The sequence below is a fragment of the Heloderma suspectum genome, chromosome 4 (assembly GCF_057233095.1).
Source record: "Heloderma suspectum isolate Gila_16-S chromosome 4, 16-S_ref, whole genome shotgun sequence".
In the NCBI taxonomy this organism is placed as follows: domain Eukaryota; kingdom Metazoa; phylum Chordata; class Lepidosauria; order Squamata; family Helodermatidae; genus Heloderma; species Heloderma suspectum.
The window spans coordinates 57,746,533-57,770,087 of record NC_139461.1 but is presented as its reverse complement, the minus strand read 5'-3'; the positions used below and the strand labels follow the sequence as shown (position 1 = coordinate 57,770,087).

The 23,555-nt window shown below is 40.8% G+C and overlaps 1 protein-coding gene across 14 annotated transcripts in view; it reads right to left on the bottom strand.

Annotated features, from left to right (window-relative positions):
• The window catches only part of LOC146346873 (nuclear receptor coactivator 2), a 182,712-nt gene that overhangs the window by 38,435 nt on the left and 120,722 nt on the right, over positions 1–23,555 (bottom strand). For 13 of the 14 annotated variants that reach the window (XM_084849347.1, XM_084849339.1, XM_084849338.1 and 10 more), the window contains 5 exons: positions 12,986–13,089; positions 9,016–9,193; positions 6,746–6,934; positions 1,956–2,057; positions 1,726–1,866 (listed from right to left, as the gene is read on the bottom strand). In XM_084849347.1, the coding sequence (XP_084705473.1) occupies positions 1,726–1,866; positions 1,956–2,057; positions 6,746–6,934; positions 9,016–9,193; positions 12,986–13,089 (714 nt within the window). Of the gene's footprint in view, positions 1–1,725; positions 1,867–1,955; positions 2,058–6,745; positions 6,935–8,538; positions 8,591–9,015; positions 9,194–12,985; positions 13,090–23,555 lie in introns of those variants that run through there. The other variant, XM_084849351.1, reaches the window with a different exon arrangement.

Below are 23,555 nucleotides of genomic sequence, written 5' to 3'. Positions count from 1 at the left end.
GAAGGTTCCAATAAGACAGAAGAAAAAATGGTTTCCCCCAAATTTATTCCACAGTTCAAAGACTCCCCTGTACATGTGCACACCAGGACTTTCATCTGCAGCAGCACCTTGTGGTGTGTCAAACACAGCTTCTGAAATTCCTTTAAATTTGGGGAGTTGCTCCAGCACATGAAGGTTACTCTAACTTCAGGAAAGAAAGAGGTCTCAGAAAGTGCACTACCCCATGCTTTCAGGCCTTAATGTTCAACTGACTCCCTAATCCTCCAAAAACAAAGGCTGCACTAACAGATGACAATACTCAACACATTCTTCCTGCACAGTTTTACAGAAACAAGTGGGACTTTCAAAGATAGATTTTTTAAGAATCAAAGCTCCAGCCTTTATTACATTTTACAATCAACATGGCACAGTTTGTTTGTTCATTTAAACATCTATATTAATTGTGCCTTGCTTAGCAATATCATGTTTTACTCCAGAAAATATATTATATTAGAGTAGAAATATCTCATACAATCACCTGAACAGTTCATCATGGGAACCCACAAAATTAAAATAGTCCATCAGAGAAGAGGACAGACTTTACAGGGACCTTCAATTAAGGTAAACAAATAGGCTTGTGTTTTTCATGTATCTCTGGGAAAACTGTTATGGGTCATTTCATTAGCTGTTGCATAGCAGATAAAGCAGTTTCTTATTAAACTTACTGTACAGAACAGCTCTCTTGTCCATGCATGCTCTTTTAGACATGCATGACATATCTAAACCTTGAGTAGCAAACAAAAAGCAAGATTCCAATATTCTTCAGCTTGGCAAGTATACCACTTTGCAATTAACAGTTACTTGTTAATAGTCTACCCAGTATACATGCATCAACATGTGACTGATGGTTAGAATGCTTTTAGGCCAATTTTTTTTATTGAGAGAGAGATTGAGAGCGAGAGCGAGAGAGAGAGAGAGAGGTGTGTCATCCAAAATTGCCACTTAATCCAAATAATTCCTCAGGATTACAGGACTCTGACAGGAGAAATGCATCATTCAGCGCTTCAGTGCTTGTATACACTCTCTAAATTTATATTTGGATTGGTCAACTGTAAGTCCTTCCCTCCTCAGTTTTGTGTTCTCTTTAAAGTATTCCAGTATTTTTGTCGGCAATAGTGCTTAGATATATTCTGAAAAAAATCATTCAGCCCAATCTGCAGCTCATGGGCCTGGGAAGGCCCATTGAGCATAGGATTCCTCATTCATTGCAATACTGCATTGTAAATTGTTTTCTGATTTATACTTAAATTGCTCAGTCTGTCCTATTTTTACTGCCTTTTAGTGTATTAGGATTGCATTTTATTGTTTTCATTGTATTTTATGGTTGTATGACCATTTGCTGATTATATTTATTGTTCACTGCCCTGATATCTTTTCGGGGCAGTTTATAAATGCACTAATAAAAAATATAAAAAACATGTGTAAGTCATCTTTATTATTTCATCAAAGGAAAGCAGGCTATAAATGTTGAGATAAACAAATACAGTGCCATCCCCATCCATACATGGAATTCGTTCCTGATACTGCAGTGAATTGGGAAGCCTTTGCACTCCCTAGAACTCCATGTTTGTACTGGAGCCCCTATAAAATATCAGAATTATAACATGTCAAGAATTTGTTATTTCTTTCCTACTGCAAACATTCTATTTGAACATTTCAAGCTGAAGAAATATAGAGGATCCTTACCCTCTTGATGATGCCTCTTGGCAAAAGACATATCTCCCTCATGCTGTGCATAGAATCTCTGAATGCACCTTCTCACCACATCTTCCCAGCCAGGCTTCATTGCTGCTCGCATGGTACTAGTGTCCAGTGAAGTTATCTTGCCTGAGTATATATAAAGCCATTGTTACAAGAGATACTACAGTTGTTGTTGTTTTTATATAGCAAAGATTTGACATGCGCTCTCACCATACCTTGCAGATCCTGACGAGTGCTAAACGTCTCCGATGAGGGCAGAAGTGGCCTTTCCTTCATTGGAACTCTTCTTGCCACACAAATCAAGCAAGACTGTAGATCTTGAATAGAACAAAATTATTTTTAATCAGAGAAAAATATTTGACAAAACAATGCAAAATTACACTAAATGGTTTTTTTAAAAAAAGCCTGCAGTAAGGCATTAAAGATAAAAAAAAAATGACACAGAACTGACTATTCCTTGCTGTAGTGTGAATGCTAAACTTCTCTCTGAGGAATCTTTAAAGAATACATCTTTGGCTTTTTAGCCTGCCTACTCCAAGAGGCTCTGAGAAGTTATGCTGCATTTGAAACACAATCTAAATTAACATTAGAGTGATAAAATGCAAGTGTTAAAAGCCTTGACCTGCTCCTTTTTGTCATATTTCCCTTATCTCACTCCACCCATTCCTGGTCACCTAACTCATATCTACAAGGATTCCAATTCAAATCTCTTCTCAAGCTGATGGGGCACAGCAATACCCAAATCAACTTCTTGGTCCTCAATATTCCATCACTTCAAAATGTAACAGCATCAAAACTAGGGCTGTGCATGGATCCCTTGCTTTGCTTCAGATGCCACTTCGGACCTTCTGAATCAGCCCTGCTTCACTTTGCACCGACTCAGACCCTATCCGCTTTGCATCCAAAGCGATATTCGGATATCCAAAACATTTGGATATGATGTTTTCTCATTGACTTGCATTGGAAAATAGAAACAGCCATCACTTTTTCAGTTTTCGTGATAAATAAATGAAATTTGGGGATCTGTCAGCCCATATCTGTCAGTGCACATCATTATCCAGTTTATATTTATATATGCAGTTGGTGATTTGGTCGGGCACTGGAAACCTTCACCTTGTGGACCCATACTTCCCCCACCCCATCCCCTCCATGGTGGCTTTCCTAAGCTTCTTCAGGGTGAGAGATGGAGAGCTTGCTGGAGTTCTGGTTCTACCAGCCTTCTGCTTGCCCCTGCTGCCTGCTTGCTGGGATGTGGTGGCCTCTTCCCTGAGCAAGACTGATTGGTGCTGCCTCCTTGAGTGCAGGAGCAGGCTGTTGGTGCTGTAATGCCCTGGCTGTTTCCCCCTGCCCAGAGATGCCTTGCAGTGGCAGCAGATGGCAGTGCTGGGATCCACTACCACTGTCAGGGGTGTTTCTGAGCGCAGAGAGTGGGAAAGTAGTTCAGATTCTGAAGAAGAACTGCCAGACATGGGGGAGGTATGTTCCCAGGCTAGTCCAGACATGCTAGGCAGGCTCCTCAGGTTTCAAAGGTCCAGCTGGAGGAGGAAGTTCCCTCTTCACCCACCCCCCCAGTGAGAGATAGCAAACAGGGAGAGGTGGGGTTTGGGGAATCTGAATTAATAGATGCTAGACACAGAGCTAAGAAGGAGAAGACCGGGGTGGAACTTAGACAGTCTACCTGATTGGCCTTGCGTGAACAGCTGCGCCTAGGGACCTCACGAGAGAGAGACCTCCCCTCACCCCTTAAGTTAGGCTAGTGAGATTGCTTTCCTTTCAAACAGCGGGCAACTTTTGTAGCTATCTTTTGAACCTCTGAAGGCATTTCCATGTAGACTGAGAGTCACTGAGAATTTGCATCTGTATGACCCTTTGAAGAAATGGATTAAACGCGTAGATTGAAGCTTCTTGTCTGTTTAATTTGGCATCTGACATTCAGTGTGGGAAAAAGGAATCCTGACACCCACCTCAAAGTGGTCCTACATGATGCTGCCCTGATGTTTCTGTGGAGACAGAGACTGCCTGCCTTGAGTCTTGGGGATCACCACAACAGAAGGGCGAACAATGGAAGAGGGGTTGGGTGCTGGAGCCTCTGCCTGCTGGTCATCCTCCCCTACACCCTGGAGGATCTCCACCATGGTGAGGATATCAGACACCTCTGATGTAACGTTGATCAGCGGGCTACCCTCTTCCACTATAGAAGGAGATGGTGCTCAACAGTGCGGCTGCTGCTGCCTGCACCAGCCTCCTCAAGTGACCTTTGGGCACTGCAACTTGCTTCCACACTCTGCTGCCCTACTACACCAGGATGCACTTTCCGGACTGAGAGAGAGCCAGCTTGCCTACCAGTGCTGCTAGTTCCAGCAGCACCTTGCCCACCTCTGCCCCTGCCAACAAGACCCCGAAGATGCCTAATACTTAGTATTTTATTATTTAAATAATAGGTGTTAATGTGTGTGTAGTGCTTTGCCACACATTGTTTGCTTGTCCACAACACAAGTGCACAAGCAAAAGAAAAGCAAACACTGAACTACTTACAAGCAAGGGGGGGAGGACTATCTATAATCTCAACAGAAGAGAAAAGGGTTTTTATTTTATTTTATTTAGGGAATAGGGATCAAAAATGGGAAGGGAAGGAATACAGGAATTGAGCAAGGCGGGGTGGTGGTGATGGTGGTGGAAGGGAGCCAAGAACAAGGACAGGAAAGTAAAATATAGACAGAATGAAACTATGGTCAAACTAATGGTTCAGAGATAATTGAGAAGGATCGTGGTGAAGCTAAAAAACAAGGTGAGACAACCAAAGTTTTTTTAAAAAATGGTTTTTTAAATGAACAATCAAGAAAAGAATGGAAGGTAAAACCTATTAGAGAAGGGTGGGGTGGGGTGAGACAAAGAACCAGGAAGGAAACTCAAACCAAGTACTAAAAGTTTGGTTTTTAAAATAAAGCTACAAAAGGAAGAAAGAGAATAGTTTGAATTGGGAAGGAAGAAGAAAGACAAAGCTGTGGTAGTACATTACAAACACACACACACACACACACCACAGATCTAGTAGCCAACTGTCGTAAACCATGACCTCTAACCAGCACTCTCTCACACACAATGAAACAAACACAGGCTGATCTCCGAAATCCAGTATCTCCCCCTACCCCCACCATCACTGATTAGAGACTGCTGGGTTACGTTCAGCCCTAATTTGGCAACTAGAGTTGCCATTCACCAAAGCTCACTCCCTCCTTCTCCTCTCACCCTCCCTGATCTTTCTCAAGTTGATACATTTAGAGCCAGGCTGTCTGGGCTGCTCAGAAAGCATCAGAATAGCTACGAATCTCAAAGGCGGACCGAGGTATCTCAGTGACGAGCTGCTTTGCTTCAGGACACCTCGGTGCTGTTCTGATCCGCTTCGGATCATGCTGAGGCACCTCCGAAGCAGACCTCTTCACTTCGGTATTTGGACTGAAACAGTGCACAGCCCTAATCAAAATCTCTTCCAACCTCTTTTACCTGCACTTTCGCTCACAGGAGGAAGCCAGCAATTCCCAATCAACTCTTTCTCTAACTACTCCAAAACAGTTAGAAACCTTTCATGCATTTTTCCTCCCTCCATTTGCATCTTCCTTATTCATGCTTAGCATCATATATGGAGACCGTTCAGGACAGGACTTAGGAGCAGAATTCGAGGGCCACACTCAGCAGAATGAGGACAACACATTAGCATCTAAAGTGGAGGGCCCCTGTAAGTCTAGTACAGGGCTCCCCATAAGACTATTAAGTCCAGAGACTGTTCTGTCTAAACATTTCTAGGTCGCCTTTAAGGATAAAATGACCCTTAACATTGCCTAAGTGTACCACTGACTACAGACATCCTCAAACAACCCCTTCTTCAATCCCACAAACTCTGACTCCAGCAATAGATGAACAATAGCACCCTATTCCTTAATAACTGCTTTCATGCATCTCAAACCAAGATGCTCTTTAAAGCCCTGAATTCCAAAGAAGACATGTCAGAGCATCTCTAATGCCAAACACAGAGACTTCTAACAAGCCCTGAATGGCTCTGAAGTGCTACCACCTAAGGGGTCACTGTGTGACAACCCTCCTCAAGCTACAGAGGTTCCTAAATAGACCAGAGGTAGGTAAAGAAGGGTCTATACATCAGTTGAACCTACTGCAGTTCTTGGTGTCTTCAACTAGCTAGTGGTGAAAGCATTCTGACACAGGTCTCTTACACTTCAACTATATTAATGTTACATTTACATGTAGATTTGCTTCAACATTTTTAGAAGACAATTATAAAAATAAGCAGCTGCATTTATTTTCTCTCACCTGTGTATTACATATATCTGGAATGCGGCAGCTTAAATATTTCACTCAAAACACTGGCCATGTGTGAACACACTTTCTGAATATTTATAAACTTGAAATATTTTCAAAGCCTCAAAAACACATCTCATATTTCAAGGTAAGCCAAAAGCAAAGAATAAGCAATTTAATAGAGAGTTGGTCATGATTTCTGAAAACTAAATGAAGAAAAACCCAGGGTTGCCAGAGAAAAGTCAGCGGGCAAATGCATTTATGTTTTCACTGCAGTAAACACAACCACAACTTAGCCAATTTATACCCTAATTTCTAAGCACAAATTCTTTGGAATAAATCTTAGTGAAATAAAGAGAACATATTTCCATACAAATTAGTTTAGGGCCACATCAAAGTGTTTTGGATGCAGTAACTTTCAGTATGCACTTATTAGCAAATTGTATGCAAATGTAGCTCAACTACTGTACGTGCTTGTGAGACACCTTGCGGGGGTCAGAAGATATAAAGTGTTCAGACAGCTTTGTATTTAATGAATAGTGAGTGACGCTCACTCTGACAGGGTTTGGAGAGAGAATGCCATTAATTTACATAGACAAAAGTTTGGTTAAATTAGCCTTAATGTAAAAAGTCTATTTTATTTAGGAAAGACCACACATAAAAACAATCACATAAAATATGTTCTGTTTACCTTCACCATCTTCCTTGATGGACTTTGGTTGAGAAACAGCAAAGCACTGCATAGTTTCATATTTCTGATGTGCTTCCTGGTTATCATGGCCTTCTTCTTCAGAATCAGTTAAAGGTTTTACCAACATCCGACAATTAAAGGTATGGCTATTGCGCCTAGGAGCTTCACCAGACCAAGATCCCCCATTCACTAAGTAAAACAAAGATCACACACAATGATTAGCTGCTCTCCAAAAAAATTCTGACAGGCCACATTTGAATTCTTAAAAGTGATCTAGGTACTGAGGGGGAAGGGAATGGAAATAAGTCTAAACAATATTAAATTACAGTCAATGCTGGTGTAAGTGAACAAAGTGCTGATTTAGAGCTGCTTCAAGCATGTTTGTGTTGCACAGCATTCTTGACCTATGTACTTGCCACAAAATAAACACTCATGCCATACTTCAACAGTGTCAGTGTATGTGTGTTTCACATTCCAAGATTATTTCACCAAAAGGAAAAAAAAATCATCATGTGAAGCTGCCTTTAGGTTGACAAAATCTTTTCCCAGCCACAATGTTTCTTCAAATTAAGTTTATTAAGTGACCAAGAGATAAAGCAGTGAAAAATACTGAAAACAAGAAAGAAATGAAACTCTGTCTCTAGCTTAGGCTATCTTTATGTGAGCAAATTATGCAAACACTATGTACTAATGACCCAGAAGAGCTGGAAACATAAGAGAAAGCCAAACTCTTCTACTGTAATTTCAAACAGTACTAGGAACATAAGCAGATAAGGAGTTAACACGCAAGAATCAAAAACGTTAACTCAAAGTACAGCATATAACACATAGGCAGATATGTTCAGAACACTGCTCTCTGCTGAGGGAGCAACTATATCTGTAGCTGCTTCAGAACTTCACCATTTCTCAAACATTTTGAACTCTGGCTTCCTTCTGACCTTACTCTACCTCAGGGGAGGAGAAGATTTTGCAATTCTGGAGAAGCTCTTGGGGGAAGGGGGTACATTTCAGTGCTGGGTGGGGCCACAAGCAAAAGTGGGCAGGGCTGAAGAACCCAACCCCATCATTGTTACCAACTTATAGTAGACACATGTCTACTCAGAAGTAAGCAGGACAAGACTCTTCATGACAACCCAGAAGTAAGAAGTCTGACCCACAAGGCTCAGAAGGAAGCACGACGGAATCATTCAGCAGCTTCCTCCCCGGTCCCACCCACTCTGCTCTGAAGAGAAAAACTCCTATCTCTGATCAGGAGCTGATCAGAGATAGTGGAGCAATAATAGAACAAAGCTGCAAGTTTTCCCCAAGGTCCTTCCTAGAATTTATTAAAATGCTTTTATTCCACACTTTCAATTCCAAGGAACATTCAAAGCCACTAATACCAAAATCAATAAAAACAATTCATTTAAATGTTTTTGAAACATCACTGAGTAGCACAATAAAACACAAATAACATTGTAATAGGGAGTGGAAACATATAATTATCCAAGCCAAAGGCCCAGGGAAATAGTATTGTTTTGAGCCAGTGGAACACCATCAAAGGGCAATCTGAGCACCTCATGGTGAAGAATTCTGGAGCCTGGGCATGACAACAGAGAAAGCCCCAATTGTGTAGCCACCGTGCACAAGTCTGCCAGTGGTGAAACATGACAAGCATCTCTGCTGAACTTCTGAGTGGATACACAATATTATGTGGGAAAAATCAGTGGAATGGATCAATTAAGGTCCTCTGCCAGGGGATATTTAAGGAACCCAGTTAAGAACTGTCTCTTTCCCTAGAACTTTGGACATACCCAGAAGTCAGCCAAGACCACTAGGAGACACATCCCACTGAGAATGCAGGCATTGCATTGTTCTGTTAACAGCTGCAAAAAGAAATGTGGCAGGAGAAGTCCACATCAACTTTTAGGGACAAAGGAAGTTATATTTCCAATAGACTGGCAATATTCTATAATAAAATAGGTTCTTCTGACATAATCCTCATGTGGCATTACTAAATTAGTTTTAAAACAAGAAAAATAACACAGCTCATGAGAATTCAAACTGGTAAGCTTATAGCAATGTGAGTTCTACGACTGTCAGTTGTTATATGAAGTTATTCATAAGGTCCAAGACAAAAGTAGTAAACTGGTACTCATCTGGAAAGTTGATTTAGAGGCAAGAATGGAAGAGGAAAACAGCTCTTAATGTGTATGTGACTTTACACTCAAGCAACATCTGAAACAAAACAAAAAATGCCATAACAATGGATGTGTTTTGGAGCACTGTACCTAAAGATTTTGGCAGCAGGTTTCTGACAAATTCATTGTGGTCCCCTACATGCAGGATGCTATACACACTTGTGTTCATCAGCTCTTCTTGGTTGTACCTTAAGTACTGTGTCACGTTCTCTGACACAAACACCACATTACCTTCCAAATTCACTACGAAGAAGAACCCATCGAGGGCCTGAAAGGTTAGAAAACAATACATTTTTAGTTCACTGTTGGGAATCTGGATCAAGATAAAACCAGCTATGCTACTATCACCCTCTCTTAAACCCCCTTAACACTGAATCACCACAGACAGAAAAATAGACTGCTGCTTAACTGCTATGTTAAGCCTTCAAGTAGCCTACTATCTTTAGTTTCTTCCTTGATGGAGGGTGGGGAGAGGAGAAAGCAGTTTGTCCTCATTAGAATATTTAAAAAAATCAATATGAAGTTTTCATACAGAAAAGCAGTAGTGCTGCTTAGCAACACCCACTGCACTGATGCAAGCACGACAGAGCATAAATGCCTTGGAATAACTTAGAACTTTTCTGTTGAATATTATACTGTACAAAAGAGAGCCAACACATGGGCTGAATTCGAAATATATCTATTAGATATGAGCTTTCAGTGGGTACACGAAGATGTTAAACACAGAGGGCAGTATCCAACATTGCTGGTCTGCTTACACAATTGGCATACCACTAGTGTAAAGCGGCCTCTAGCGGTAGGCCAATAGTGTAAGCTGGCATGACAGGTTTCCTTGGGAAACTTGCCACACTAGCTGGCATAGCTCTAGAGATTCTTTAATGCTAGTGATATGTCAATAGTGTAAGTGGACCAGAGGTGTTGGATACTGTTCAAATTCTCAGCAGCAAAACTCAAAATAGTGAAGGGGACAGAATGAACATGCAACCACAGCCGCTGCAGGGGGCATATGCGGGGTGTGTCGGTGACATCTCAGTGTGCGCTGCAGAAGAGGGAGCTCAGGGAGAAAGAACTGAGCTGGGCCAGGAAGAACTGCCATGCTGCAGTACACAAGGATCTAGAACAGCCACAGCTTTCTACTTCCCAACTTGGACAAGTTGATCATCTGTCCCTGCAGTTGTTTGGCGTGTCAGCTTCTCCGAAGGTGAGCTGATCCTGCGAAGTTCCTTCTGCAGCAACAGAGAGGCAGCCTCCCTGGCAACTTTGGCTGTCCTTGCCATCACTCTCCCTTTTCTGAAGGGGGGGGCACCAAAATTGCACTTGCCTAGTGCTCCAAAATATGTTGAGACAGCCCTGCATGCAACCCCAAAACCCAGTCGATGTTTAATGATAAGCAGATCCTTGCTAATACCATTTCACAAAGATATGTATGAATCAAGGACAAGCTATATCTGAAAGGATGCTCAACATAACACACAAAGGCTGAGAGTAAGCCCCGTTCAACTCAATGAGGTTGACCTCTTAGTAGATATGTATTGGATTGCACCGTCAGGCTTGGTGAAGATGTATAAAAGGAACAGGCCTACTTTAAGGCCTTGGACAATGTATAAACTAGTGGGGCCCCTTGCTTAATTTACTTTTATGAAAATACCATACAATTTGATAAACTAAAGGCACAATCCTATGCATGCTTAGACAGAAAAAGGTCCTACAACTCTCAGCATGCCCCAACCAGCTCTTCTGGCTGTGGAATACTGGGAGCTGTAGTATTTTTTTTCTGCCTAAACATGCATAGGATTGCACCTTAAGTTTATTGATGATAAAAAATTAAGGAAATAACGAGGAAGTACATAGATATAGATACAGACCATGGAGATGCATCAGGATCTGCGGTTAGGAGAAAGGGAGGAAGCGTGGGATTGGTTACAGGTTTACCTTAAGCACTTGAAAGGCTGAACACGTCAGAACTCACAAGAAGACATGACATATTATAGACTTCTAATGTCTAGATCAGCCTTCCCCAACCTGGTGCCCTTCAGGCATTTTTGGATTTCAACTCCTGCCAGAATGGTCAGGGCCAATGGTCAGGGATGCTGGGAGAAGTGGTCCAAAACATATAGCAGGCACCAGATTTGGGAAGTCCGGTCTCGATTCACAAACAACGCCCAGCTTCTATTTTCATTTTGGAACCAACTTTGGGATCTCCCCCAGGGAAAAAGTTTGGGGGGGGGGGAGAGGAGAAATCCAGGACTTTGTGATTGGGCAGCACTGCAGCATGTCTTCTTTCAAATTAGGAGTAGCCACAAAAAAAGGAGAAGTTTATGCTCTAATTCTAATTTTACGTGAAATTTATAAAAACGTTTTTTAAAAGTTTTTATAAACATTTGAAGCGAAACCAGTTTCCACATTAGCCAATGGGGCACAAGGCTTCTGCATGCAATTTGGCACTCAGTAAGCTGGGAGGGACTTGAGGAAGCAATTTAAGTAGATTTTCTTTGCTATAGTCTTGAGGGGGTTTTTGCATGGGGACTTTTTGGCTGGAAATCCAATTTAGACTCTGCCCAACCTGTAACCTATATCACTGTAGGGCTATTGTAAGTCACAACCCTCCCAACCTGCAATATGGAGATAATGGACTGTTTTGGCATTATACCGACACTGGCAGGGCAATCTGTAAAATATTTACCCCTGTCCCCCCTAACTCCCCTTTCCCACATGAAATAAGACCTGTTAGAAAGAACATAAACCTATCTTTCCTGCTATCTTTTGTTTCTGGGTGGACGTGCTGATGCCCAGTCATAATTATGCTAAAATCTTGGACTTCTCCATGGTATTTTATGGGCAGCTCTCACTTCTGCCCTGGGGGGAAAAAAACCCAATACCATCAAAATGAACTAGGAAAATCCATCTCTGCACAATTGAATTGCAACTCTAACCTTTTCTATCTCTATGCATAACATTGTGAACTGCCCAGAGAGCTTCGGCTATTGGGCAGTATAGAACTGTAATAAATAAATAAAAAATATCACTGATTTCCTTATATGCTAGTCATAGCTGTGACTTCCGTCATTGGCTAAGACAATGGAAGATGTGACTAAGCCAACCAACTGAGCAGAATATTGCCTGCACATCCTTTGCCCTCTCTTGTATGAAAACTTGGAATCCAGTCTTGGGTGAGGCCCTGAAGATGGTGGTCCTAGGCAACTGCCCCTATTGGGCACTGGAAAAATGACCTTGAACCGAACCAAGATTGAAGGATCTAAATCGGACTGTAGCATCCTCCAGGCAGAGTATTCCACTGTATGCTCTACTTGGTAATGTGCAATTGTCCCCTACCCAGCTTAAAATGAAAATGGCTATGTTTCTAAACACACTTTGGAACCCCAATTAAACCAGTATTCATATTATTGATATGTGTGTGTGTGTATGCGGGCGCACACATGCGTCTGTCTGTCTGTCTGTAAAGTAGCCACATAGTTCTTTCTACTGAATGGTGAGGTATAGGCCTCAGTTCTGTTCCAGCTATATCAATAACTAAGCACACTGGTATAATTGGTCTATTTCTATGAGGTGGATTATTATTTCCTCAACTGTAGTCTTGAATGTAAAATGGTAGAAAAACAATGTTCAAATGGTAGAAAACAATGTCCTTTCCCCTTCAAGGATAGAGCACTCTGACACTTAATTGTAGAAATTACATGAACGGACAAAAACAAAAAGTAGCAGAACATGCACGCAACATTTTCTCCTTTGCCTTTCAGAGGCATTACAATATCACAGAACCCCTGGAATTCAACAGGAGCAGGTGCAGGGTCTGTGCACAATCCCTATTTGATAATTTTACATCTGATGACATGGACTATAGTCCAGAAAAGCTTATGTCATAATAAATATGTTAGTCTTTAAGGTGCCACAAGATTCTTTGTCATGTTTGCTGAAACAGAGTAACACAATTACCTCTCTGGATACTATACAGAGTTCATATTTGTACTGTTTTAATTTAGCAGAATCTTATCAGAATAGTGAAAATAATTTTAAACATAGAAAACCTTATGCACTTCACCTCAAGCATCATTGGTCCAAGTGCATCCTTGTCAATGACACTCTGACCGGTAGATGACACATCAGCTTTCTGCACTTCATCTTCATTGGCTGCTGCTGCTTTTTCTGCACAGAAAAAAACAACAACACACACACACTATGAACACAGCAAAGCTGTTTAAGAAGATTATGCCTGCCACTAATTATACCAAAGAGGCATGGCAAGCTGGAGTGAAACTAGTCACATGGTCAGACCCATTCAGATACAACAACTCCAATTCCTGCCAGCACTTCAGGATCTTCAACCGAGGCCCTTCTCATATGCCTGCCTCAGAGAGAACTTAGGTTGGTATTATGGGGGGGCGGGGTTGCAGTGATCCTACATTTATCAGCTGGGATCCATTAGGCCTCATCATTACAAGCCTTTAGAAAAAGCCTTAAAGACCTGATTATTTTGGGTGGTTCTCTCATGAGATATCATAGAATCATACAACAGTAGGGTTGGAAGGGGCCTACAAGACCACTGATTCGATTCCCTTGCTCAATGTAGGAATCAAAGTCAGAGCATCCCTGACAGATGGCTGTCCAGCCTCATCTTGAATGCCTCCAGTGTGGGAGAGCCCACCACCTCCCTAGGTAATTGGTTCCATTGTCAGTCCAATATGTTTTATTGTACTGATGATTTCTAGCAGTCATTACTGGATCCCTGTATATTTTGGGACAGATCAAAATTAGACACCAACCAGGAGCCAATGAAGTTGTTCCAAATTCATTATCATATTTTTCTTGTGGCCTACTCTAGTCAACACCCTGGCATTCTGAACCAACTGTAGTTTTGAGAACTCTGCAAAGGTGGCCGACATGGAGCATGTCATAGTAACAGAATCTGAATGTTCTTCAGCACAAATTAACATGACTAGAAGACTGGTTCTCTCCAGGAAAAGGTGCAGCAGGAGTATTGGACAAGCTGGTAGATAAGCACTCTTGGCTACCACTGCCACCTAGGCATCCAGGAGCATACCAGATCCAGGAGTACTCCCAGACTGCAAACTCAAGTATTCAGAAAGAGTGCACCTGCATCCAAAAAAGACTGTATATGTATTCCAGAATCAAGTGAATTCCTAACCACAGTCCTGAATGCCTGCCATGAAGATAGATACAATCAAAACTTAAGAAGTGCATTTTGAAGGTGCATTCAAAAAATCATTATGGCTGCTTTGTGTCAGTATTGCACCGTTGATTATGGGGGCTATGGAGTCTGTTTGGTCTCACTATTATGCCCTTCTATTGTGCAGATCCTAAAACATTGTGTTTTACTTAAATTCCAAAGAGCTCTCTTTATTGCTATTTTGATAAGACCTAAATAAAGAAGTTTAAAAACAAGTATTTCTATGAAAAGCAAACTACTTCTGTTTAAAAATAGACGTGAGATCCACATGCCACTTTAAGAATAACTGATGAATCAAAGTTTATTAAGACCGTTTTATTTGCATCAACAATTTACACTTCTGACATCCGCGGACAACCAGAAGTCCCACACTGATGATTACAGAGCAGAATACATAGAGTAGCTCAACTCACGCTTGCATAACAGGTGCTACTTAGGGAAAGCAGAGTGTTCATTATGAAACTAAAGCTATACCACACAAGGACTATGGCCTTTAGTATATTCCATCAAGGTTGAATGATTAAACCTACATCAAAGAGTTCAGAATAAATATACAGCACAGTCCCCTGTTATTGCACCACAAAACAAACCAAGCTGTTTCCAAATTTCATGGTTTACAAACTTTATAGTGTGTAAAAAGTAACTTTTTGACCTGTCAAAAAGAATGGCAGAGAATACATTCTCAATTTCCCAAATTTCTATTGCTCCCAAATTTTTATTTCATTGTTTTGTTTTTAAAATTCAACCCAAATTTATGGTTAAATTAACAAGATCATAATAAAACTGGAAAATGTAAAATAGAGAAATTAAAACTACTTACAGGAAAATTAGAAAGTAAAATATTGAAACACATGAATGTACGTACACATTTACAACATGAACTTTAACATCCAACAACCCCCATGCCCTTCCTTATATGTTTCTAAACAGCAAATCTGGAAACTCTGTAATATTTTATCTGGCTTGAAAGGAGATAAAAAATATTTTAGCTAGCTCATTAGCAGTCAGAGTACTAAGTAGCAGGTTCTCAACAAAAACATAGTGGCATGTATTTCCAATCATGCCAGGCTTTCATATATGTGTATGTATGTGTGTGTGTGTGTGTGTGTGTGTATATATATATATATATATATACACATACACACACACACACACACACACCCTAAGAGCTGTTCTAGGGAGATTTTACACTAGCATTCCTCAAAATATTATTTGAAAGCATAAAGCTGGAGAGGAAGATGCAAACTTCTGGAAAGTCCAATCTGTATGAAAGGAATTGATGAAATGGAATTTAGTCTATCAAACTGATGGTGCAGTAACTTTTTTAAGCTTTTTAAGATGCCAAAAGACACAGTTGTTTTTACCAAACAAACAAGCACAGCTTGTGAGGACCTTCAAATGGGGACCGTTATTCTTTTGTCTAAACAAATGTTGTATTTCACTATTTCTCTGATTCGTCTCTGGTTTATTCAGAAGCTTCAGCACCGACAGAAGTATCCTGCCACTTAATAGGTTATTGTTGAAGATGGAGACACAGAGAAGAGATATACAATATGGCTGGAAGATGTATGAGTCAAATAGGAAAATAAGGCATAAACGTATCCTGTTTTACTCCTGTTACTGTGTGTATCCAGTTAATTTCTTCCAGCCTGGGTGAAAGGAGAACGTGGTAACAACTACACTGAGATTGGTGCCCATGGGAAATCTGGTTAACCTATCCTAGTTTGTGTGGGTAACCAAGAGCCTATCTGGAACTGTGACAGTCCTACTACAGACAAGAGGAGGTGAAGTAGGAACGATTAGAGGCACAGTTCATTAAAAAAAACATAATCTTGAGGTTAAGACATACCAGATGCTCGGTGACTATAATGAAAGTATTAAAAGTTATTCATACTCTTTGTTAACTTTCAGGAAGTTTTTTTTAGCTTCATTATCACATGAGCCTCTGAGGATCATGTCTTAGGACCAAACTAAGCAGAGCTATGCGTGATTGGATTACTTTTTTAGTGTAAGGGTGTGGGTCCCCAATCGGATTGGGTCCATGGTGCTCAGGGGTGGGTTTTTTTAAAAAAACAAACAAACAAACATCTTCATTGGAATCAGTTAGTTACACTCAAGTAAGTAAGACAATCATGATAGCAGTATTTTAATCAGCAGGGAAATGTCACTCATTCTCACAAGATTTCATCTGTTTTTCAAAAGAGTACATACAATTATTAGCTACCGCTGTAATTTTAAGGCTCAGCAGGAAGGCTGCGCCCATCCCCAGCCATATTTATCTTTTAGAAAAGTAAAGGAAAGAAAAGAGAAGCTGCAGCTACATTTTACAACATACCTTTGCAGAGTAAAGGTGCCTTTAGAGCAACAGGCACAATTACTGTTAAGAAGGGGAAGATACATATCACCGCATAAAGGTTTTAGGAGGTAAAACAAGGGAGAATTATGCATCTGCACTGAACTAAAATTAGAAAAGCTGCCATATGGTTCTGTGAAGCCAGCAACACATTCTTATTCATTAGGAAGCATTCTGCCAACTTAAAAACACAAGGCCCTTCCTGCACTTTCCAAATGTGTTTATCTTTTCAACATTAATGCACGATATATCATCAGCTTGCTGAAATCTCCTGCAGTGCAAATTTAAAAAGCACAGCTGCACTATTTCCCAGCTTGTTTACTCACTGAGAGTGAAGATTTGCTTCACTCCCTCCCTAACACACGGCCCCCTTGTCAGCAAATGAAAGCTTCTCATAATCAGTGGAGAGTGACAGCCATATTAGCCAATCCCAAACTACCAACAATACTAGCTGTCCCTTCCTTTTTCCACCCATTTGATGGCTGAGAACAGAAAGCAAATTTAGTTTCTCTTTTATCACTGGTGATGCTCAATTGAGCAAATTAGTTTAGTGCAGTAACAGATCAACCTAAGAGATGCCCAAAGAGCTGAAAATGGACTCATTCAGCCCAACGCTGTGACTCTGTTCTTGTTGCAAATGCTACTGCATTTGCAGAACGTCTTACATGGCGTTGTGACACTTAGGTTCACTCCTTTCTCCCCTGAGACAGCAAAAGGCAACTTTTCCATCAGATGCACCATAATAAGCCTATACAACTCAGGGGAAATTAGGAAATAATATACTGTAAACATCTAGTTATCCTGGGGGTGGGGGGTGGAGGCACCAAACCTCTAAATCCAATATATATTTGGACAATGAAAGTGAGCAGTCTTTAGTTGAGCCAGCATTAGTATTCATTTTGTCAAAGCAGGTTTTGCAAAGCCATTTCCAATACTGAGTTTCAAAATTGTGGTTAAGGTGGGATGCCTGGGTAGCATCACACTTATGGCTATCGTTAATGCAAAAAAAAATTCTATGCCATGGTTAAAGTTGACAAGGCAAGACAGAGAGGAAATACACAAGAGATGTGTTATGTGTATGCATGTGTACATTCATGATGCTGGCTCAAAACCAGGGGTTACAGGGAGCCGGCTTTATGTCTGCACTGGACCATCACAGTCCTAAGATTTGATCTTTGAAGAATTTTGGGAACTGAAGGCATTAATATTAATATTCTTTTGTACTTGGCTGGGTAATCTTGATTCCACAGTGAATTAAACGTACCGTTTTGGGCTCAACTTGAGCCAAGATAAAAATACAAAAGTATGCTGTTTAGTCACTCTCCCATAAATTGTGTAGTTTTTAAAAGAAGTCTTTCCTTAGCCTTCTTTCCCTTCAAAGTTGAAGTGTGCTTCATGATTAATTTGTTTAAGGACACATTTTGGTGTACAACGTTTACAAAGAGAACATTTTGTGGATGTATCCATGACAATATATCACACTTTGGAAATATCAAATGAGGGTTACTTTTCACTCCAGCATAGTTCTGTAATGGATTTTAACTCTGTGGGAGAGCACATGCTTTGACTGCAGAAGGTCCTATGGTGTGATATGTTCATTTCTTGTTCCTCCAGGAGTTAAAATAAAATGTAAAATGAATGCAACCAAGATGGGGCTGGCTTTCAATATGCCATTTTTCTACAATGGAACGTGACATATCGTATAAAATCAGAAATACCTCTTTCCGAAATCTCACTAAAAATCTCTGCTTATTCAGCTCCTAAGAAATGCTTCCAGAAACACATACTTCCATCTTCATCCATGTTCATCAATCGTTATCAGCCTATCTAACTTCAAATGCTGGAGGTGACCTTGACATGGCTGAAAAATAAGTCACTACAATATAATCTAGTTATGTTTTCTAGCTCAAACTGATAAAGTACGATTTTCTAGCTTTAGTCACCACCTGAATGGCAGAATCTTTTGGGCACAAACAGAAAATAAGCTGAATTGAAAAGCTCTCTTTTATCCAATTCCATAGGGTCCTTTATCACTTTTCCTTTGACAAGAATGCCTGAGTGCTTTGAAAATGAACACCACATCATCAAATACAAAGCTATGAAAAAGCTCTTTTAATCATTGGTGACTCGGTCCTGGTGCTCAAATGACCAGTAGAACCTCTGAGGTGTTAAGATGATGTCCCTTCTGCTTTGGCTTCACAGGAAAATTAGCTATTCCTTTTACAAACAGCACAGAAATGTAAGTACTAAAGGCAGGCAAGAATACTGTATGCCATAGAGCCAACAGAAATAAACATGAGGGAGTCAAAATGAACAGAATACATGCCATCTTTTGTCAGACAGTGAAAGGAACGTCCCACAGACATTGCCTTCCAGTGTAGCACTGCCAGTACAACAGGGAAGCACTGTCAATGACAGCTACTGTGAACACTTTTATTGCTTAAAGCTTACTACATGTTGGACAAAGGCAACAGCCCATATCATCCTTGCAGAGATTAAGGAATGAGTCGTCTACCTTTGCTAGTGCCTCCCGTTATCCCTCTAATTTTTACTTCCCTCTGCTGCCAGCATAGCTCATGTGACAGTGTATTTCAGAGTCCCACAGTCCTGGTCACCAGTGCACAATTGCTACACGTGAGTGGCAACCCACAAACACATATGCTCACTTTATGCGTTATGTGCATAACGGGAGTCCATGTGTTGAAAAGCTGCCCCTGACGTCATGAGACTTCCCTGCTCCCAGCCCTGATGTCCATGTGTTTAGCATGGAGATCTGAACAGGGGAAGCTTATATGCACAGTCCTCTATGAGCACAGGCCCTGGAACTGTGTGCAATTGGGGGTTTTGTCCACACAAAGTTCTTCTGCTCAGTTGTCCAAGTTCAACACATGGATGTTGGATCTGGGCAATGATGTGATGATGAGGTCAGGCTAGTACCATGGCCCCATTGTTCCTTTTAAGGCCAGAAGGGCCTTAAGTCCAGAAGGCTATATATATTCAAGAGAGGTGCTACATTCAGTGAGCTGCAACAGCTTACTATACATAATGGAAGAGTCTCCTGGTAAGAAGCAGAGGTTGCATTCCCTTATGCGTGGGCTACAACTATGCTGTAAGATGAAAAATGGAAGCCACAACATTCCTCCCAACAATTAACTTATTGGCAAGTATGCCCCAAGTACCATGCTATACCATTACTATTACTACTATTACATTTATATCTCACCTATTGTGAGATATAAAGGTGAGATATTACATTTATATCTCACCTACTCAAGGTGGCTACATGTGGTTCCTAGGTGGTCCCTGACCAGACCCAAACCTGCTTAGCTTCAGCAAGGCGGCTGTCTCAAGTGCCTTCAGACTAAGCCCTGGGACCTACTTCTTGTGTATTACATGATGTTAACCCAAGTTTTAGCAGTTACTACTCTGCACAACACAATAAAAATGGCTATCTGCTTTGATCTGTAAAGAAGAGTCAATTTGCAAGACTGTTTTGCCACACTCTTATAGACCACACTCTTTTACAGGCCAGACCACATTACGCACAGCGAAGCAGTTGTGAGGGTTCTGCCGTGGGCTCAGATCACAACCAGATATGCAAGGAACTCAATATACTTTCTGAGGCTTGGCAAAAGTTTGCCTAGCCATGATCTGAACTCAAGGTGGAAGCCTCGCACAATGACTTCACCTTGAATAAAACCATCTGAGCCAACTGAAACAAGCAGCCTGTAATTGTGAGAAACCTGCCAGAAATCTAAGCAGGTTAACATGGAGGAATGCAGCCATGTCTTTTGAAGAGTGAGAGAATGGCATTCAAGGAACAATGTAAGGCATCACAGTGCTAGACTGACAAAAGAGTCATAAGCCCTATTCAGGCATGAGTCAGAACCCTGGACTCATTCTGACATGTGCGGAAAGCCTCCATGGCTGCAGGAGCTCTCCTCTTCAGACAGTCACTCTCCATGATTTGAGAGTGATAAAAAGCGATGATGGAGAATGATGGGACTGGAGTGCTCCCTCTCCTCACACATTGCCCTAGTACAGAACACCTGAATAGGAACATAGTGTTTCCTGAAGGAGTAGTGGGATTTGAAACTGCTTGATATCCCAATTGTTGTCTTCAAATCTTCAATAACCCTTTCTGACACTACAGAATTATAATGGCACACATACTTATAATGAATGTACACACGTGCACATGTGCGCATGCACGCACGCACGCACACACATACATAGAACAAGTCAAAGCAGATAATGGACTCATGTGGGCAACTGATACCACTAAAGAACAAGTGTCATAGATCTGAAAGGAAGTATGCCAAAAGAATCTATATAAAACCGCATAATACAGCTGGTTCAATAGAATCCATAACTGACAAAATTAACTGTATATCTACTTCAGGGGTGGGAAACTTGTAGCCCTCCAGATGTTTTGTCCTACAACTCCCATCAGCCCTAGCCAGAACAGCCAATGGTGAGGAATCATGGGAGTTGTAGGCCAAAACTTCTGGAGGGCCACAATTTGCCTACTCCTGATCTAGATGTAGAGGAGGAATAGGCAACTTATGTCCAAAGACCCAGCCTGGCTTTCCATGCAACCCCCAGGGCAGCCACTGATACCAAGGAACCCCCTCCTCCTGTTCTATACTTAGGCATGGTTTGGATGTAATGGGCCAACCATGGTCTGGTTGTCAGGTCTTAGTGTTGAGTTCAAATGCTCTGCCCTCCTCCCTTTCCAGTTCCCTCCCCGACTTCCTGGTTATACCCAACTGGGCAAACTCTAATTTGTTCAAACCACAGTTTGCCTGTTAACCAGAATTGAAAACCATGGTTTGAACCAAGGAAGAGATATCCAATGCAGCCTTAGTGCTTCGAATCTCCTAATCTTATTTAGGCTGTTGGGAATGTTTCTGCAAGTATCCTCCCCCTCTTCCATGAGTTTGTTTTAACCATAGTGCAGTGTTACATATGCAGTGATGCCAACAATGGTTATGGTTAACTAGATTTCTCCCTTTAATTAAAGTGGTTGGTTTGCAAACCCTGGTTATGAAGGAATCTGGTTAGCATCAATGTAGGTGTAATGCTATACCATGATTTAAGCAAACAATAAAAAGGATGAAATTTGTTTGGGATGCAAGAGAGAGGGAAATAAGGAAGTCCATGGCATGCTCATGATCTTCTGAAGATAGTTAGGACAGCAGGCATATTTCTTATGCAGTGGGCCAAATCTTCTGTCAAAGTAGCAGCTGAAAGCAGAAGGGAGAAAAACAATGCTAAGATCTCTGCTGATGGTCACATGAAAGGAAAAACTCTTTGCATCTCATTTCACATGGAAGTGAGTCAATGGGCAGAGTTGAAGTTGTTGGTCTTTCAAACTCAGAGAGTTCAAATATGGCCCCTACTAAAAAAAATAATTGCTCATCAGCAATACAGAGTGAAAGAGTGCATAGCAGTATATGACTTGTTGTTTGCAATTTAACACCAGTCAAAGAAACTCACTGCTGATGACTAAACCAAGTATGCTTCCCTCCCACATATTTCTCGTGCTGGATTTCAGTTGCAACAATAAACTGTGATAAGTTATAACCTTTTAAACATTCATTTAGACTACAGACTGTTTAGTGGGTTTCATTCTTACAGGTGGCATTGAATAAAAATATTGCAACTTTGCATACAAATCCATATATGTTGCACCATCAAAGAATGATGGTTAATCAAAATTACTTGCTACTAGACTACATAGGGTCTTTAAAACATTTTAAATTAACAGATTAGGCAACAAACCAACAGGTCCCTCAAAAATGGAAACAAGATTATATTTATCCTAAATCTTGAGACTGTTTCCAACGAAGGTTAAAAAAGCAAAAACACTGTTCAAGTAACCAACAAGACAACCAGTCTCCAGGTTATGCAACTCCACCAACATTAGCAAAGCCACATGCAATTTCACACTTACTAAGCTAGCTGTATAAATAAACAGCAACATTTCATTTTACCAGTGCCGGAAGAGAAACTAGCATTTTGCATTGCTTAAATGTGTCCTACATTGTTAGAAAATTAGTAACTCTCAAGGCAAGGAAGCTTGTAAAATCAAGCTAACCGGACATTTAACTCAAAAGCTTTGATATACAGTGGAAGACGCAACCCTTTTAAAGCTCTTCTGTCTGCTGCAGGTACTACCTAAATGGAGACAGCAATACTTTGGGGGTTTAAATAAGTAAACTGCTGCATTACTTCCTAGCATAATTGTCTCTGAATTATATCACTTAGACCTAAAACAAAAAGCGTGGAAGGAGAAAACAAAATGAAACCACACACCCATATATTTAAAACAGAAGGTCTGAAGTGTTTTCATTTTTTTTAAAAGAATGACTATTTATTTGCCTCATCAAATGAAATCCTGAAGTAATTTATTTAAAACAATACTCATCTATTAGAACAAGTTGCATCAAGTTTTATATGTGCACATTAAGCATCTGACTGAGTGAGCAGAATATAATAAAATGGACCTGAATTCTCTACTTCTGTAACACCAGTATGAGGTCAATTTATGCATTACATTTTTAACAGTGCACTCCTAAGCACACTTGCTTGTAAGCCCCACTGAACTCAATGGTAATGACTTCAGGGTAAACATATTTAGGACCACACTTAGTCATGCAAATGCTCCTGGAAGACACTAGGTGTCTTTAAATAGGAAAGGTTCACATGTCTATTTCCAAGAAAGACTAGTACTGCTAAGTCATTTTGGGTTCTCTGCATACCAGCCTCTTCCTCTGAAAAGTACACACATAAACATTTCCTATTTTACATTTGAAGATGAAGGAACACTCCAGCTACTCAAGAAGCAGCATTACTGTGCTCCTAAGAGAAGGACCTAGCACACCAATATAAAATTTGGGTGTTGAACTCAGGGATTGTTGACTCCATAAATTTGGTGAGATACAGATATTACACAGGCCCAGAAGAGGGAAAAGGAGGAAGGAGGGAAAATAACAGCACTAGTAGTTTATATCAGCACCAAAGACACAAGGTTACTTCCTTGTAGCAGCATCCTCATCTTCAATAAGA